Source organism: Zalophus californianus, chromosome 10 (genome assembly GCF_009762305.2).
Source record: "Zalophus californianus isolate mZalCal1 chromosome 10, mZalCal1.pri.v2, whole genome shotgun sequence".
NCBI lineage: Eukaryota > Metazoa > Chordata > Mammalia > Carnivora > Otariidae > Zalophus > Zalophus californianus.
This window is the reverse complement of record NC_045604.1, coordinates 43,799,177-43,817,807: the sequence shown is the minus strand read 5'-3', so window position 1 is coordinate 43,817,807 and position 18,631 is coordinate 43,799,177. Positions and strand designations below refer to the sequence as shown.

Genomic DNA, 18,631 nt, shown 5'->3' with positions numbered 1-18,631 from the left:
TCTTTTCTTTTTGTATTTTCTTTCAAATTTGACTTACTTTTTTAATCATTAAGAATCCCATTTCAGTGCCTATTGTTGATGTTGTGATGGGGATTCCTATATAAGAAAATTTGGGATTACTTTGGGAAGTCAGTATAGATAAGATTTTTGAAATCTATTTATCTAGAAATCCAGATTCAACAAAAGTTGAATTTGAATACAAGCTATCATCACTAGACTTCAGATTCTAATGGCATAGGGCAGCACAGGGTTCTCTCATCTTAAAAGTTATAATCACAGAGAATCTAGGTTTGGGAGTGGTGGAGTAAGTTAATTGGCCAAACCCTTGCATAGATAACAATTATAAAATTTGAACAAAAATGTATTGAAAGTATCCAGCTATTTGAAGGTACTGTCAAATAACCAAAGCAGGCAAGAGCCTTGAAATGTATTTATCCTTGGAATGGGTAAGAAATGAGAATTTGTTGCTTTTCAGTCTGAGAGGGATCACCAGTTCTTATAGCTCTGGCAGCAAAAAATGCAGTCCAACTACTTCATGATGGCAAAGGACAGAATGCAAAGCTGGCAGAAGAGCTGGAAATATAGGTGGGGTATCCTGAAAGAAGAGTTGCAAAAGGGGTGAGATCTAGAATTTTAGCATAAACTCTGCCCAAATTCTTGACTGACCACTAAACTGTGCTAGCGTTGGTTGGGGAGAGAAATTTGGGAACCATGCTTTAAAAAAAATATGTAGTTGAAGCATGGAGTTAGAGAGAACTGAAGAGACATGTCAGCTGCATTTTGAGCCCAGACAAGTTAACTGCCTGCTAGAATACAAGAATAACAATCCTCAGAAGAACAAAACACAATCTAGAGTTATGAGAATATATTTTCCAAAGTCTCCAGTGTTCAACCAAAACTTAATGGGCATGGTAAGAAACCAGAAAATTAGATCCATACCCAGGAAAAAAGATATTTAATAAAATATGAGTCTGAATAGGCCCAGATGTTAGATTTGAAAGACTTCGAAGCAGCTATTATAAATATGTTCAACAAATTACAGGAAAACTGGTGTTAATAAGTGGAGAATCTCAACAGAGAAATGGAAACTTAAAAACAAATAAAATATTTTCAGATGCAGCTCTGACATGTAAAGAGCTTGTTAATTATCGCTCCCATCCTTAAAAAAAGAAAAAAGCTGAGCAAACTGAAAATGACTTTCTTCGACCCATAAGAAAACTGAGGTCACAGGGCAAACTGCCACCTTGAAATCTGGAGAAAGAAGTAAATTCAGAATCACAACCAAGATCTGCTTACCTGGAACAGATAACCACTTAGAGCCATAAACTGTAAGAACACAAGTGGTAATTTTGTTAAACTGCTGATGGTTGCGTGTGGACTAGTATTCAAGTGAGAAACTCCTGGAGGGATGAAGTTCCTAGGGAGATACCCCACATCTCTGTGGGGTTTTGCCTCCAGGAATTCTGGTGAAGAGTCAAGAAAAATCCCATTATGCCTCTGGTTGGGGATGGGAAAGTTACTATTATGAAATATACCCGTAAATCTTAAAAAAAAAAAAAAAAAAAAGGGAGGGGGTGCCTGGGTGGCTCAGTTGTTAAGCGTCTGCCTTCGGCTCAGGTCATGATCCCAGGATCCTGAGATGGAGCCCCGCATCAGGCTCCCTGATCTGCGGGAGGCCTGCTTCTCCCTCTCCCACTCCCCCTGCTTGTGTTACCTCTCTAGCTGTGTCTCTCTCTGTCAAATAAATAAATAAAATCTTAAAAAAAAAAAAAGAAAGAAATATACCCAGAGCATCTCCATGACAACGGTTTATTCACCAGATGAAAAGACTTTACCAGAGCTTTTCCCACTTAGGGGAAAGAGGCATTTCCTTGACTCCAGTCCCCTCTAGCCTTCCTATCTGGGAAGAGGAGGGCACTAAGAAAGTTGTGAAGGTTACGGTCCAGGGACATAGACCCACTCAAAGACTAATATTTAATCATAAGATTATAGGACAATTCCTCTCCACCATACCATACCAAACACATCAGTCAGGCTCCAGTATAACAAATGGATTATAGCTAAAAGAACTACAAGACACAAACTCTGTCTAAAGAGGAGTTCTTAGGGAAGCTCAAAGGCAACAGAGGAGACACAAATATGGACACCATAGGAATGTGAGGCCTCTGACCCCTACAGTTATAGCAAACATTAAACACAGTTTACCTCCTGGCCAGATTAATATAAAACCTCACTCTTAAAAGACTATTTGCTTCAGTTTCTAGTCAATATATCATGCTTGGCTTTCCACAAAATATTACAGGACATACTAAGAGGCAAGAAAAAACTAAGCCTGAAGAGAGAAAGCAAGCATCAGAACCAGACTCAATTATGATTTTGGAATTAATCAGATGGAATTTAAAATACCAAATTAATATGTTAGTCTCTGATGAAAAAAAGACACAAAATGTAAGAACAGACAGATAATGTAAACATAAGAACGGAAACTCTAAGAATGAATTAAAAGAAAATGCTAGAAATAAAAAACAATAAAAATGATGAATACCTCTGATGGGTTTACTAATGGATGGGATGAAACTGAGGAAAGAATCAGTGAACTTGAAGGTATGTCAATAGAATCTTTTCAGAAAAAATGCAAAGAAAAAAAAGAATGAAAAAAGAAAACATCCAAGAACTGTGGGACCATTTCAAAGGGTGCAGCATATGTGTAATTGGAATGCCAGAAGAGAAAAAGAACAAATGCAGCAGATGAAATGTGAATTAATAATGGTGAAAATTTTCCAAAATTAAATGTAGACACAAACCCATTGATCCAGGAAGCTCAGAGAATACCAAGCAGGATAAATACCAAAAAAAATATCTATGCATAGGCATATCGTATTCAAACTGAGGAAAACTATATATAAAGAAGCTGAGGGGGGAAGGAACACCTTATCTATAGGTGAATAAGAATAAGAATTACAACGTGCTTCTTACAAGAAACCATGCAAACAAGATGAGAGAGGAGTGAAATATCCAAGAGGTAGTTAAAGAACTACCAACCTAGAATTCTATATATTTGGTGAAAATATTTTTCAAAAGTGAAACGATAATAGCTCTTTTAGACAAAAAGGAAAAAAAAACTTGAGGGAATATATCACCTTGCAAGAAAAATGAAAAGTTCTTTAGAGAAGAAAGTTGCTAAGAAGAGTTTGGAGAAAGAATAAATAAAGGTAAATTAAAATCTTTTATTTTTCTTTATCTCGATTGAAAAGATACTGTTTAATAGTAGTTTTGATGGTATTGGGTGATAATAGTGTATAGATTGGTAAAATAAATGACAGTAATATGCTGAGGAGAAAAATGGGACTACTCTGTTAAAAAGTACCTGCACTATATATGAAGTAGCATAGTGTTATTTGAAGGTGGACTAAGATTAGTTTAAAATGTATATTGCAAGACTCCAGCCACCGAGCATGTGCCATGAGACAGCTTTTCTGGGACAGAATGGTGCTGACTGCACTGCAAGGCTCTCCTCCAGGGGAGGGAAGCAGTCCATGCCTTGCCGGGCCCTTTAAGATTTGGAGTTTTGAATCCCAGCCATGTGACAGAGATAAAACACAGGAGAACTGGGGTGTCAGGTGTGCTGACAGTTGGGCACAGACATGTTGAGGGCAGCGATCTGACAAAAGCCTAGGACATAGGAGAGGAGGTTGTTTGCTTTTCTGTAAGGGCCTCCTGAACACCTGTGGCCATGAGTTCCCCTCCCCGGGGGACAAGAGGGCAGGGTGAGGCCATCCCTCCTCCCCTCCCCCCACCAGCGTGGTTGGACTTCGGAGAGAAACACAGCACCTGGAGGCTGGAGTCACTTGCACAAAACCCTGCCCGCCTTGCACCCAGTAGGGGATTCTATGCAAAGGCAGGTCTGTTTGTGAACCGGCTCATAGGTCCTCTCCCTCAGAAGACCAACACCCCCCTCCCCCCTCCCCCCACCACATGTACCAGGTCAGCTGATCATGGAGTGCTCCAAAGTGTCAGCCCAATCCTGGTGGAAATAGGACCAGGCTGGCTTTCCTTCCTTCCTTCCTTCCTTCCTCCCTTCCTCCCTCCCTCCCTCCCACTCCTTCCCCTCCCTCCCTCCTTCCTCCCTCCCTGCCTCCCTCCTTCCTCCCTCCCTCCCTTCCTTTCTTCCCTTTCTTTCTTTCTAGATTTTATTTATTTATTTGACAGAGAGAGACACAACGAGAGAGGGAACACAAGCAGAAGGAGTGGGAGAGGGAGAAGCAGGCTTTCCGCTGAGCGTGGAGCCTGATATGGGGCTCAATCCCAGGACTCCAGGATCATGACCTGAGCCAAAGGCAGATGCTTAACGACTGAGCCACCCAGGCACCCCTCTTTCTTTCTTTAAATTTTATTTTTTTATTATTATCATTTTAATTTCTTATATTTTCTTTTCTTTTTTTCTTTTTTCTTTTTTCTTTTCCCTTTGGTATCAGGCTTATAGTTTTTTTGCTCATTTGTTGGTTTGTTTCTTTTTCTTTTTTTTCGATCAGACTTTTTCTTTTTTCCTTCTTTTGTATTCTTTAGAATTGGGTTTAATAGTTTTTTTGTTTGCTTTTTTTTTTTCCTTTTCTCTTTTCTTGGATCAGATTTTTTTTTTCAATTTTTTTATCAGGCTTATCTTAACAAACAAATCCAAGACACCTAGTTAAAGGTCTGAACATTCCCCCCTGCAAGCAAGGAGGAACTCTGTAGATGACTGATCTGTGGGAAAGAGCAGCCAAAACACAACAGCAGAGAACACACAGCATACACAGAAACACTTCCTGAAGCACCAGGCCCTGGACAGTGTATGACCCCTTCTTAATATAGTATTACTCTCAAGAGCAGAAACAAAACAAGCTTCCATAACATGCAAAAGACAGAAACCTAGACATAATGACAAGATGGAGGAATTCTCCCCAAAAGAAAGATCAAGAAGAAATCACAGCTAGGATTTGCTCAAAACAGATATAAGCAATATACCTAAAGAATAACTTAGAACAGTCATAAGAATACTAGCTGGGCTTGAAAGAAGCATAAAAGACACCAGAGAAACCCTGGCTGCAAAGACAAAAGACCTAAAATCTAATCAGGCCAAAATAAAAAAAAATGCTTTAACTGAGATGCAAAACTGACTGGATGTAATCACAATGATGATGGAAGAAGCAGAGGAACAAATAGGTAATATGGAAGATAAAATTACAGAAAATAATGAAGCTGAAAGAAAAAGGAAAAGAAAACTATTAGGTTATGAATATAGACTTAGGGAACTCAGTGATTCCACAAAGCACGATAATATTATAGGAGTCCCAGAAGAAGAGATAAAGGGGCAGAAGGTTTATTTGAACATATTGTAGCTGAGAATTTCTCTAATCTGGGGAAGGAAACAGGCATTCAACTCCAAAAGGCAGAGAGACCTCCCCTCAAAATCAACAAAAACAGGTCAACACCAAGACATATCATATTGAAACTTGCAAAATACAAAGATGGAGAATTCTGAAAGCAGCTAGGGACATAAGGTCCTTAACCTACAAAGGTAGACAAATAAAGTTAGCAGACCTGTCCACGGAAATTTGGCAGGTCAGAAAGAAGTGGCATAATATATTCAAGGTGCTAAACGGGAAAAATATGTAGCCAAGAATACTTTATCCAGCAAGGCTGTCATTCAGAATGGACGGAGCGAGAAAGAGTTTCCAAGACAAGCAAAAGCTAAAGGAGTTTGTGAACACTAAATCAGCTCTGCAAAAAATATTAAAGGGGACCCTCTGAGCAGGAAAGAGTGACCAAAAGCAACAAAGATTAGAAAGGAACAGAAACAATCTACAGGAACAGCAATTTTACAGATAATACAGTGCTACTAAATTCATATCTACCAAAAATTACTGAGGGGGCGCCTGGGTGGCTCAGTTGTTAAGCGGCTGCCTTCGGCTCAAGTCATGATCCCAGAGTCCTGGGATCGAGTCCCACATCGGACTCCCTGCTTGGCAGGAAGCCTGCTTCTCCCTCTCCCACCCCCCCGCTTGTGTTCCTGCTCTCGCTGTCTCTGTCTCTGTCAAAGAAATAAATAAAATCTTAAAAAAAAAAAATAACTACTCGGAATGTAAATGGATTCAATGCCACAGTCAAAAGCCATAGGATATCAGAATGAATTAAAAAAAAAAAAAGACCCATCAATATGCTGCTTACAAGAGAGTCATTTTAGACCCAAAGACACCTCCAGATTAAAAGTGAGGGGGTGGAGAACCATCTATCATGCTAATGGACATCAAAAGAAAGAGGGAGTAGCCATACTTCTATCAGATAAACTAGACTTTTTAAAAAGACTGTCATAAGAGATGAAGAAGGTCTCTATATCATAATAAAGGGTTCTACCCAACAAGAAGACCTAACAGCTGTAAATATTTATGCCCTCAACTTGGGAGCAGCCAAATATATAAATCAGTTAATAATAAACTCGTTGATAATAATACAATAATAGTAGAGGATTTTAACACCACACTCATAGCAATGGACAGATCATCTAAGCAGGAGATCAACAAGGAAATAATGGCTTTGAATGACACTCTGGGCCAGATGTACTTCACAGACATATTCAGAGCATTTCATCCTAAACCAGCAGAATACACATTCTTTTTGAGTGCACATGGAACATTCTCCAGAAAAGATTGCATACTGGGTCACAAATCAGGCCTCAACAAGTACAAAAGGATTGAGATCATACCATGCATATTTTCAGATGACAGTGCTATGAAACTTGAAGTCAGCCACAAGAAGAAATTTGGAAAGACCACAAATACATGGAGGTTAAAAATCATCCTACTAAAGAATGAATGGGTTAGCCAGGAAATTAAAGAAGAAATAAAAAAATACATGGAAGCAAATGAAACTGAAAACATGACAGTCACAAACTTATGGGACACATCATAAGAGGGAAGTACATAGCAATATAGGCCTTCCTCGAGTAGCAAGAAAAGTTTGAAATACACAGTGTAACCTTATACCTAGAGGAGCTGAAAAAAGAATAGCAAATAAAGTCTAAAACCAACAGAAGGGAAATAATTAAGATTAGAGCAAAAATAAATGATACAGAAATAAAAAAGAAAAACAGTAGAACAGATCAGTGAAACTAGGAGTAGTTCTTTGAAAGAATTAACAAAATTGATGAACCTCTAGCTAGACTTACCAAAAAGAAGAGAGAAAGGACTCAAATTAATAAAATCATGAATGAAAGAGGAGAGATCATAACCAACACCACAGAAATACAAATAATTATAAGAGAATATTATGAGCAATTATATGCCAACAAATTGGGCAATCTGAAAGAAATGGATAAATTCCTAGAAACATAGGAAACATTCCAAAGCTGAAACAGCAAGAAATAGAAATTTGAACAGACCCATAACCAGCAAAGAAATTGAATCAGTAATAAAAAATTTCCCAACAAACAAGGGTCTAGGGCTGGATGGCTTCCCAGGGGAATTCTGCAAAAAACTTAAAGAAGAATTAATACCTATTCTCCTGAAGCTGTTCCAAAAAATATAAATGGAAGGCAAACTTCCAAACTCATTCTATGAGGCCAGCATTACCTTGATCCCCAAACCAGACAAAGACCCCACTAAAAAGGAGTATTACAGACCAGTATGCCTGATGAACATGGATGCAAAAATTCTCAGTACTAGCTAATCGAATCCAACAGTACATTAAAAGGATTATTCACCATGATCAAGTGGGATTTATTCCTGGGCTGCAGGGGTGGTTCAAAGTCCGCAAGTCAATCAATATGATACACCACATTAATAAAAGAAAGGATAAGAACCATATGATCCTCTCAATAGATGAAGAAAAAGCATTTGACAAAATATAGCATCCTTTCTTGATAAAAACCCTCAAAAAAGTAGGGATAGAAGGAGCATACCTCAACATTATAAAAGCCATATACAAAAGACCCACAGCTAATGTCCTCAATGTCCTCAATATCCTCAAAGAACTCTCAGTTTTTCCCCTAAGGTCAGGAACACGACAGGGATGCCCACTCTCCCCACTATTGTTCAACACAGTTCTGGAAGTCCTAGCCTCAGCAATCAGAAAACAAAAAGAAATAAAAGGCATCCAAATCGGCAGGAAGATGTAAAATTTTCACTATTTGCAGATGGCATGATACTCTATATAGAAAACCCAAAAGACTCCACGAAAAAATTCCTAGAACTGATACATGAATTCTGCAAAGTTGCAGGATATAAAACCAATGTACAGAAATCTGTTGCATTTCTATACACCAATAATGAAGCTGCAGAAAGAAATCAAGGAATCGATCCCATTTACAATTGCACCAAAAACCCTAAGATACCTATATAAACCTAACCAAAAGGATGAAAGATCTGCATACTGAGGGGTGCCTGGGTGGCGTAGTCATTAAGTGTCTGCCTTCCGCTCAGGTCATGATCCCAGGGTCCTGGGATCGAGCCCCGCTTCGGGCTCCCTGCTCCACAGGAAGCCTGCTTCTCCCTCTCCCACTACCCCTTGCTTGTGTTCCCTCTCTCTCTGTCTCGCTCTCTGTCAAATAAATAAATAAAATCTTAAAAAAAAAAGATCTTCACACTGAAAACTATAGAACACTTATGAAAGCAATTGAAGAAGACACAAAGAAATGGAAAGATATTCCATGCTCATGGATTGGAAGAACAAATATTATTAAAATGTCTATACTCCTGGGGCACCTGGGTGGCTCAGTCGGTTAAGCATCTACCTTCAGCTCAGGTCATGATCCCAGGGTCCTGGGATCAAGTCCCACATCAGGCTCCCTGATCAGCAGGGAATCTGCTTTCTCCCTCTTCCCATCTCCCCTGCTTGCACTCTCTCTCTCTCTGTCACACACTCTCTCTCAAATAAAATCTTTAAAAAAAAAAGTCTATACTCCCCAAAGCAATCTACACATTCAATACAATCCCTACCAAAATAACACTGGCACTTTTCACAGAGCTAGAACAAACAATTCTAAAATTTGTATGGAACATGGGGCGCCTGGGTGGCTCAGTTGGTTAAGCGACTGCCTTCAGCTCAGGTCATGATCCTGGAGTCCCGGGATCGAGTCCCGCATCGGGCTCCCTGCTCAGTGGGGGCTTCTCCCTCTGACCCTCTTCCCTCTCGTGCTCTCTATCTCTCATCCTCTCTCTCTCAAATAAATAAATAAAATCTTAAATAAAAAGAAAAAATGGACATTCTGAACGAACACCTCACCAAAGAAGATATACAGATGGTTAAAAAAAAAAAAAGCCAATAAAAAATGCTCAACATCATTGCAATTAGGGAATTGCAAATTAAAAGAATGAGATACCATTACTTACCTATTGGAATGGTTAAAATCCAAAAAACAAAACAAAAACAGAAACAAAAAATCCTTGACAATACCAATTGCTGGCAGTGTTGTGGAACCAGAACTCTCATTTATTGTTGATTGGAATGCAAAACAGCACAGCTTCGGGCGCCTGGGTGGCTCAGTCGGTTAAGCGTCTGCCTTCGGCTCGGGTCATGATCCTGGGGTCCTGGGATCGAGTCCCGCATCGGGCTCCCTGCTCTGTGGGGAGCCTGCTTCTTCCTCTCCTCCCCACTTGTGCTCTCTCACTATCTCTGTCTCTCTCTCTCAAATAAATAAAATCGAAAAAAAAAATTAAAAAAAAAAAAACAGCACAGCTTCTTTGGAAGATAGTTCGGCAGTTTCTTAAAAGCTTAATGTGGTCTAAGCATATGAACCAGCAATAGTGCTCCTTGTTGGTATTTATCCAAATAAGTTGAAAACTTACATTCACATAAAAACCTGCACAGACATAAGAAAGGATTACTAAGGTATACTCCGAACAATTATATGCCAGAAAATTAGATTACCAAATCAAGTGGACACATTCCTGAAAAGATAAAATCTACCCAACCTGACTCAAGCCAAACCAGAAAACCTGAATGGACCAATAGCAAGTAAGGAGATTAAATTAGCAAGTTAAAAATTACCTACAAAGGAAAGCCAAAGACCAGATGTCTTCACTGGTGAATTCTACCAAATATTTAAAGGATTAACACCAAAGCTTTACAAACTTCAAAAGAAGAAGAAGAAGAAGAAGGGAACATTTACCCAACTCATTCAGTGAGGCCACAATTATTACCCTGATACCAAAACTACAAAAACATCGAAGAGAGCTACAGAATAATATCCCTTATGAATATAGATGCAAAAAGCCTCAATAATATACTAACAAACTGAGTCTAGCAACATGGTAAAAGAATCAGACACTATGACTAAGTGGGATTTATCCCAGGGTTGTAAGGTTGGTTTAACACATGAAAATGAATCAATATAATACACCATATTGATAAATAAAAAAACAAAAGCCATACCTTAATAGACACAGAAAAAGAATTTGACAAAATGCAATGCTTTCATGATAAAAATTAAAATCTTGGAATAGAAGGGATATTTCTCAGCCTGTATAAGGCCATCTGTGAAAAACCTTTAACTAAATCCTACTTAGAGGTGAAAGAATGGATGTTTCCCCACCAAGATCAGGAAGAAGACAAGGATATCCACTCTTACCACTTCCATTCAAATTGTAATAGAGGTTCCAGCTAGAGCAATAGGCAAGGAAAAAGCCATCCAGATTGGAAAGGAAGAAGTGATAAAATTATCTGTATTTGCAGATGACATGATTTTGTATACAGAAAATCCAATAATGAAATACTGCTCAGCAATATAAACAAAATGCTGATACACAAAATAACATGATGGATCTCAAAAAACAGACTGAAAAAAAGACACAAAAGAGTACCTCATATATTATTTCACTTTAAAATTTCATTTAAAAAATCCAAGAAAGGGAACTCTATGACAGAAAGTAGATCAGTGGTTGCCCGGGAATAGGTGTGGAGGATTGAGTGCAAAGATGCACGAAGGAATCTATCGGTGTGATGGGAATGTTCTATACCTTGATTATTGTGATTGAGTTAAATTCACAAATGCACACATTTGTGAAACCTCATGGATGGTTTACTTAAAATGAGTGTTTGTTATGTAAATTATACCTTAATAAATTTGATTTAAAAAAACCCACTGATATATACTTTTGATTTTAAAACTAGGATTGCATGATAAACTACTGTATTTCCTGAACATAGGATGCTGTACTCTTTGAGCAGCTAGTGATCAGGTATATGGTAAAGAAATGTGTGAGTAGTTCTCTTTCACAAGATCATAGTCACTTGCTTAAATAGGTATAAAAATGCTGAATGGGTTTACTTTTGAAATGTTCAGTGAAACATGTCAAGCAATAAAGTGCTGCAGAGAACCCAAAATATAGCACCTAAGGAGATTATTAGTAAAGCTACATCTGTTGGTAAAGGAATGTCCCTTTCCACTGATAGTAATGATAAATATTATGCTCAAAATTTCTTTCTTTTGATAACACTTACATGATTAAGAGTTAGGAAATAGGAATTATAAAGAAGAGCAGAAAGAAGAGAAAGAGTGGAATTAATTAGAAGTGCTGAAGAGCAAACTAATTAAAAAACACACACACACAACTCAGAAAGAAGCTATAATTGTTCTGTTGGGAGGCCACAGTCAACGTATCTATGGAGACCATATCCTTTGAAACAAAAGAGTCTGTTGGTTGAACACAGTATCTAAAATTGGGTACTTCCCTAAACATTCTTATACCGTATATCACAGACATAACCCACCTTTGCTTTGTTATGAGTCCACATTCATTGGACTATGAAAGTACATTCAGGAAAATATTCTACTGTATTAAAGAGTTGAGGTAAGAGGCATTGATTGTAGGGGGTTACATACAGATTTCCAGGTACAAACCATGAAAATGAAAAGATTTTAGAGTTCAAGGGTTTAAACACTCAGTTATCTAAAATATTTTAATCATTCCATTGCTCTCAATTTGCTCATTGCTCTCAAAGAGCTTAAAATTAGTGAAACCTACTTCTCAAAGATGCTTGGTGCCAAGTTTTATTTTCTAAGTAAGTATAGCTTGAGTCTTTTTGAGGTTAATTTAATCATAATAAATATTTTCAACTCTAGAGTTCATGGACCTTTCTTTCCAAGAATTCTGAGGCGCAGGAAGGGAAAAAGAGATTTTGGAAAGACTATAACACATATTGTGGCAAAAGTGATGACTACTGACATGGTAAGAAATACACTTTATCCCTATTTGTTCATTTAAGTTGTAGTTGTGTATAATCAGAAAAGAAGCTCTTTGGGGGTAGGCTTCTTATCTGACATTAATGCCTTCTTTCCCCCATTACATCCACTTCAGTGATTAGCATATAATAGATACTAAATAAATAAATGTCAGCAACTATTTACTGAGTACAAACCTTATTGCTAGGCACTATGCTAATAGTAGCTATGGGAAGGATAGGAGACAAATATGAGAAAGACTGCATTTGAGGGAGATACCATTTGAACCAGATCCACAGTCTTGCTGCTTCACACATTTGAGAAATTACGGAAGGATAGTTTTGCTAGATATAGAATTCTTGGTTGACAGTACCCACTCCCCTTAAATATGTCATCCCACTGCTTTCTGGCTTCCATGGCTTCTGTTAAGGAATCAGCCATTAATCTTATTGCCAATTCCTTGTATATACTGAATTGCTTCTCTCTCACTGCTTTCAAGATTCTTTGTTTTGACTTTCAACAGTTTGATTATATGTGTTGGTTTGGCTTTCTTTGTGTTTATCCTTGTTGATGCTCATTAAGCTCTTGGATGTGTAGATTCACATCTTTCAACAAATTTGGAAAGTTTTCAGCCATTATTTCTTCAATCTTCTTTTTGCTCCTTTCTCTCTTCTCCTTCTGGGACTTCTATAATACATATATTTGTATTCTTGATGGTATACCACTGGTCCCTTCAACATTGTTTATTTTTCTTTCTGCTTTTTTCTTTCTGCTCCTCGGACTGGATATTTTAATTGTCCTGTCTTCAAGTTTATTGATTATTTCTTCTTCCCACTCAAATATGATATCTAAGCCTCTCTAGTGAGGTTTTTTTTTTTTTTAATTTCATCTATTGTAATTTTCAACAATAGAATTTCTATTTGGGTCCTTTTTGTAATTTTTGTTTCTTTATTGATATTATCTATTTGTTCATACATTGTCCTTATGGTTCCTTTAGTTCTTTGTCCACAGTTTCTTTTAGCATTTTGAGCATATTTAAGACAGTTGATTTAAAGTTTTTGTTTGATAAATCCAAAGGCTTGTCTGTGTTTCCTCAGAGATGGTTTCTGTCAATCTTTTTCCCTGTAAATGGGCCACAGTTTCCTGTCTTGTAATTTTTTGTTGAAAATTGGTTATTTTGAATGTTATAGTCTAATAACTCTGGAAATCAGTCTACCCTATCCCCAGGGTTTGCTCTGTTAATTGTTGAGGACTGCAGTTGTCCATATGGTTAGCAAATTTTCCAACTATTTTTGCAAAAGCTGTATTTCTTTTTGTGTGTGGCTACTGAAGTTCTATTATGTAATCTCAGCAGGTAGCCAGTTACCTGACAAATTTCCATAAACACCTACAGCTTAAAACAAAAACAAGAATCTCTCACAGTCTTTGCAAATTCGCTCTGAGCTGAGGCACGCCTTCAAAGCTAAGCCAGGCTGCTTACAATTCTGCCTTGGCTTTCACCTCTTGCTTGCACAGGGCCCAGTGATCAGTGGGAAGTAAAGCTTAGGGTCCTTTCAGATCTCTCCTGAGCATGCATCCAGCCCTGGTCATGTGCATTTCACTCTAGATGTCCTAGTTTATGAGGTAGCCCTATTTCCCCAAGAATCTTCCTTCTCAGCCTCCTCCTTTGCAGGGTTTTCCTTTGCCCCAGACATCTATAGGTTGTGTATGTTTTTAAATGCTTTCATTAAGTGATACCTACATTATCACTCAATTCTGAGGGGGATGTGAAACAAGTCAGCTTTGTCAGTCCTTTCCCTGAGATACTGACTAGTCAAAATGCACAACCACTTTTTTTTTTTTTTTAAGAAAGAGAGCAAGGGAAGGGCAGAAGGAAAGGGAGAGAGAGAATCTTAAGCAGGCTCCATGCCCAGTGTGGAGCCTGATGAGGGGCTTGATCTTACCACCTTGATGATATGACCTGAGCCAAAATCAAGAGTCAGATGCTTAACTGACTGAGCCACCCAGGCGCCCCTCACCACCACACTGTTTTTGAGAATAAGGTCCGTATGCTTGCCCATGGACACCCCCCCCCCCATGCAGGGCCCTTTCAGGCCACCCCATGCTTGCTCCAGCACTGGCAAGCCACAGAAACATGGGTTGTTCTTTTCACAGCTGCTGCCGAGCTGGGGAATAGAAGATGGTAAGCAGCTAAGCAAAAACACATTTTTTTTTTTAAGCCAAATTTTAACAGCCTCTTCATTAGGCACTTCCATGGGTTGCTGTGTTTGATTAGGTTCCAGAGTGCCAGAAATGTTCATTCTGTCATTTTTTTCCCCCAACTTAATAATTGCTTCAGTGGAAGAACCATTTTTTGGAACTCTTTATTCCACTATTTCCATGACATCACCTCTCTTTTGTATCTTTCTCTCTACTGTTTCCTTCCTAAATGCATTGAGATGTATTCAATTCTGTTGTTTTTTTTTTTAAGATTTATTTATTTGACAGAGAAAGACACAGCGAGAGAGGGAACACAAGCAGTGGGAGTGGGAGAGGGAGAAGCAGGCTTCTCGCCGAGCAGGGAGACCGATGTGGGGCTCAACCCCAGGACCCTGGGATCGTGACCTGAGCCGAAGGCAGATGCTTAACGGCTGAGCCACCCAGGTGCCCCTCAATTCTGTTTTTTGAAATAATAAAACAATGTGTATCCTAAATACCACGTCTCTATCTCTTGTTTTAGACAGCAAAACTTCTTGAGATATTTATTTGTACTTGTCTCTACTGCCTTCATATTCATGCCTCTACTCACAGTGGTCTTGTTTCTGCCTCCAGAATATCAGTGTAAATGCCCTTGTGGTCAATGTGGGACCAAGCTGTGGCTAAATGCAGTAAGCACAACTCAAGGATCACCATCTTGTTTAACCTTTCAGCACCTGACATTATCAACTACTTCCTCCTTTCCTGACGTCGTGGTCTCCTAATTTTCTTACCACCTCTTAGGCTACCCCTCAGTCTCAGCTTTGAGATTTCGTTTCTGCCTGTTCTTTAAATGTTCTTCAGTGTTCCATCCTGGAGTGCTATCTTTCCCTCTTTATACAGTCTTATAGCTACTTATCCATTCCTATGCTCAAATTATATGTAAATAACTCCCAAGATCTTTATGCCCAGTCAAATCTTAGTCCTATATTCTAGACTCTTATATGCAGTCTACTGGATACCTCTGCTTAGTGACTCCACCAGTACTTCAAATTGACTGGCATCAAAACTAAACTCATTATGTTCCCCTGCAAACTTCTCTCTCCTGGATTTCCTATTTTCATGAATAAGAAAAATATAAATGAGATGGATTCTAGAGTTCTTCCAAATTATTTATTTACAGAGGTAATTGTACTCTCTGCCACCAAAGTACTTAGAATACATATGTAAATGAATATAGTGGTTTGCTGAATTAGTAAGGATTGACTTTCAAATATATCTGGAAAAACTGTTCATTCTTGCTTATCAAAGGAATGGAAATTAACATGAGCCAGTGAAGATTTTTCCCTATTAAGGTGGCAAATATTTTATAAATTTAAAAGATACCCCATGCTGATGAGTTTATAGCAAAATGAGTTCTCAAACCAAACTTTAATTGGTTAAACTTTTCTGGAGGGCAATTTAGCAATATGTATCCAAGACACTTAAAATCTTTTGTACCTCTGACACAATAATTCCCCATCTAGTAATTTATCCTAAATAAATAACTAGAGATGTGCATAAGGATTTATTGTAGTATTTTCAGAATATTAAAAAATTGTATAAACAATCTAAGAGTAAGAAAATCATAATTATGATAAATTATGATATGCCCATATGATACATTATTATGTAATCATTAAACATTAGCCTTGAAAAAATATTTGAAGACATGGGAAAATATGATGTAATGTAAAGTCAGGATTCAGGGGTGTCTGGGTGGTACAGTCGGTTAAATGTCTGACTCTTGGTTTCAGCTCAGGTCATGATACCAGGGTCGTGAGTTGGGCCCTGCTCTCAGCCTGGAGTCTGCTTGAGATTCTCTCTCCCTCACCTTCTACCCCTCCCACTCATGCTCTCTAAAATAAATCAATCTTTAAAAAGTCAGGATTCAAAGCCGTGGTATGATATGTTGGTATTATGAATAATGAATATATGCATGGGAGAAAGACTAAAAGGAAATAGCTATATAAATACTTTTATTTAGGTCAAAATTTCCATTTGTTATGTTTTCATTTTTAATGTTTTTCTTATAACCACTTCTATAAGAAAAAAGATATATGAATGATAATGCCATTTCTATTGGGATAAAATAATAGGCATTTTTCAGAACTTCAGTTTTCAAATTTTATTTTGAAAGTTCCCCACGCTTCATGGTACTAATAATGAAGTTCTCCTCCCTTTTCTACTCTCAGTGCAGATTCCTGGTATCTTTTATTTTTAGTTCTAGAATATTTAATATATAAAGTTTTATTGATTTACTAAAATTATAGGATTAGTTTGAGTTAAAGAAATAAAGTGGTAGACTGTAAAGAGATCTGGTGTCATAAAGCCCTGCATCTACAGCTTCGTTTAACCACTCACCAACTCTGTGTCCTTGGGCAAATAATTTCATCTCACTGAGTTTCAATGTCCTTCACCTGATAAGGGGATAATATTACTTCCCCTCCAAGAGCTGTTGTAAGCCTTGGGAGGTAATATGCTAAGTTAAAATTCTGCCTGGGCGCCTGGGTGGCTCAGTTGGTTAAGCGACTGCCTTCGGCTCAGGTCATGATCCTGGAGTCCCGGGATCGAGCCCCACATCGGGCTCCCTGCTCAGCAGGGAGTCTGCTTCTCCCTCTGACCCTCTTCCCTCTCGTGCTCTCTATCTCTCATTCTCTCTCTCAAATAAATAAATAAAATCTTTAAAAAAAAAATTCTGCCTTCTGGCACAGTCTTTCATAGCTGTAAAATTATTAGTGATTGTAAAGAAAATCCCGTTTCAACATTCCCTTAGTTGATACACTGATATTTGGAATATTTAATGAACATGAAGACATACAGTATTTACGGTGTATTACAGTGTAATATACAAGGTAAGTCTTTGAGAAAAGCACGTTACTGATAAGTTAACTGATTAAAATGACCTGTTTCAGTTTAATTCATTGTTAAAAGTGTACTGTTTTATTTCTTCTTTTCAGGTAAAGGACTTATCTTCAGACACACTTCTCCAACAGCATGATGATTTGGATTTGGCTTTGGATAGTTGTTATAGTGGAGATACCGTAGTTATTTTTCCAGGAGAATATCAAGCTGTAAATCTTGCTTTATTGACTGATGACATCATTATAAAGGGTTAGCAGGGCATCCTTTGCAATCTTTTTATAGCAATGTATACTGGAAAAATTGTATATTATAAACATGATTTACCTAACACAAAAATCCCTTATGTACTTTTTTTTTTTAAAGATTTTATTTATTTATTTGAGAGAGAGAGAGAATGAGAGATAGAAAGCATGAGAGGGAAGAGGGTCAGAGGGAGAAGCAGACTCCCCGCCGAGCAGGGAGCCCGATGTGGGACTCGATCCCGGGACTCCAGGATCATGACCTGAGCCGAAGGCAGTCGCTTAACCAACTGAGCCACCCAGGCACCCCCCTTATGTACTTTTTACAATTAAGATTTTCTCACCTGTTCATGAGTGTATTATCTGTACAGGTGACTTCATTTGGACATAATGTACCAAAGCAAATCAATGAGACTACTTCTTCCCCATGATAGTGTAGCACTACAAGCACAGATTCTAAAAAGATCAAAACCACAAAAAAACCCAAAAACCTGTTTGTACTATTTTTACCCAAACTACGTTTTCTTCCTCTATTGCATTTTTTTATCACTTTAGTAGGAAAACCCAAATGTAAGGCTATATTAAAATATATTCAGCATTTTCTCAGGTTAATTCATATGCAAACTTGCTACAAGTAGAAGAGTTTACTAAATTTCTTTTAGGTTCTGAACCTATTTTAGTAATTTAAATTCTGTCCTTTAACACTGAAGTAAGGATATTCCCACTGTGTGGCCAAAAGAAAAGAACCAGGTGACTTAGGTTTTGCCTGTCAATTCAAAAATTGAGCAAAAATTCACTAGATCCTGATGACTGTAATCAGTAGTATTTTGTTGAACTGCATGGGTAATAATATATTTGTCATTTTCAAATTTTATAGCCTTCTTGAAGATACAACCCCTTATTTTTGGATTGATGTTAAATTTAGATGATTGCTTTGACTATTCTAGATCAAAATTGTGGATATGATTACATTAATCTTATAACCTAATTCACAAGTCTCTGACAGTCTTTTTTTGGTTATGGTAATTTATTATGGTTTTGAAACCAGGTTAGGGTAAGATAGTTTTTATATCTTAGACATTTTGTAAATGACTGTTGATTATGTTAATAGGAAATT

General features: G+C 37.8%; 1 protein-coding gene across 1 annotated transcript in view; it reads left to right on the top strand.

Moving 5' to 3' along the window:
- Positions 1-18,631, top strand: part of SHCBP1L (SHC binding and spindle associated 1 like) — a 39,636-nt gene that overhangs the window by 18,418 nt on the left and 2,587 nt on the right. The window contains exons 6-7 of the mRNA XM_027612385.1: positions 12,098-12,203; positions 17,371-17,524. Coding sequence (XP_027468186.1) covers positions 12,098-12,203; positions 17,371-17,524 — 260 coding nt within the window. The remainder of the gene's footprint in view (positions 1-12,097; positions 12,204-17,370; positions 17,525-18,631) is intronic.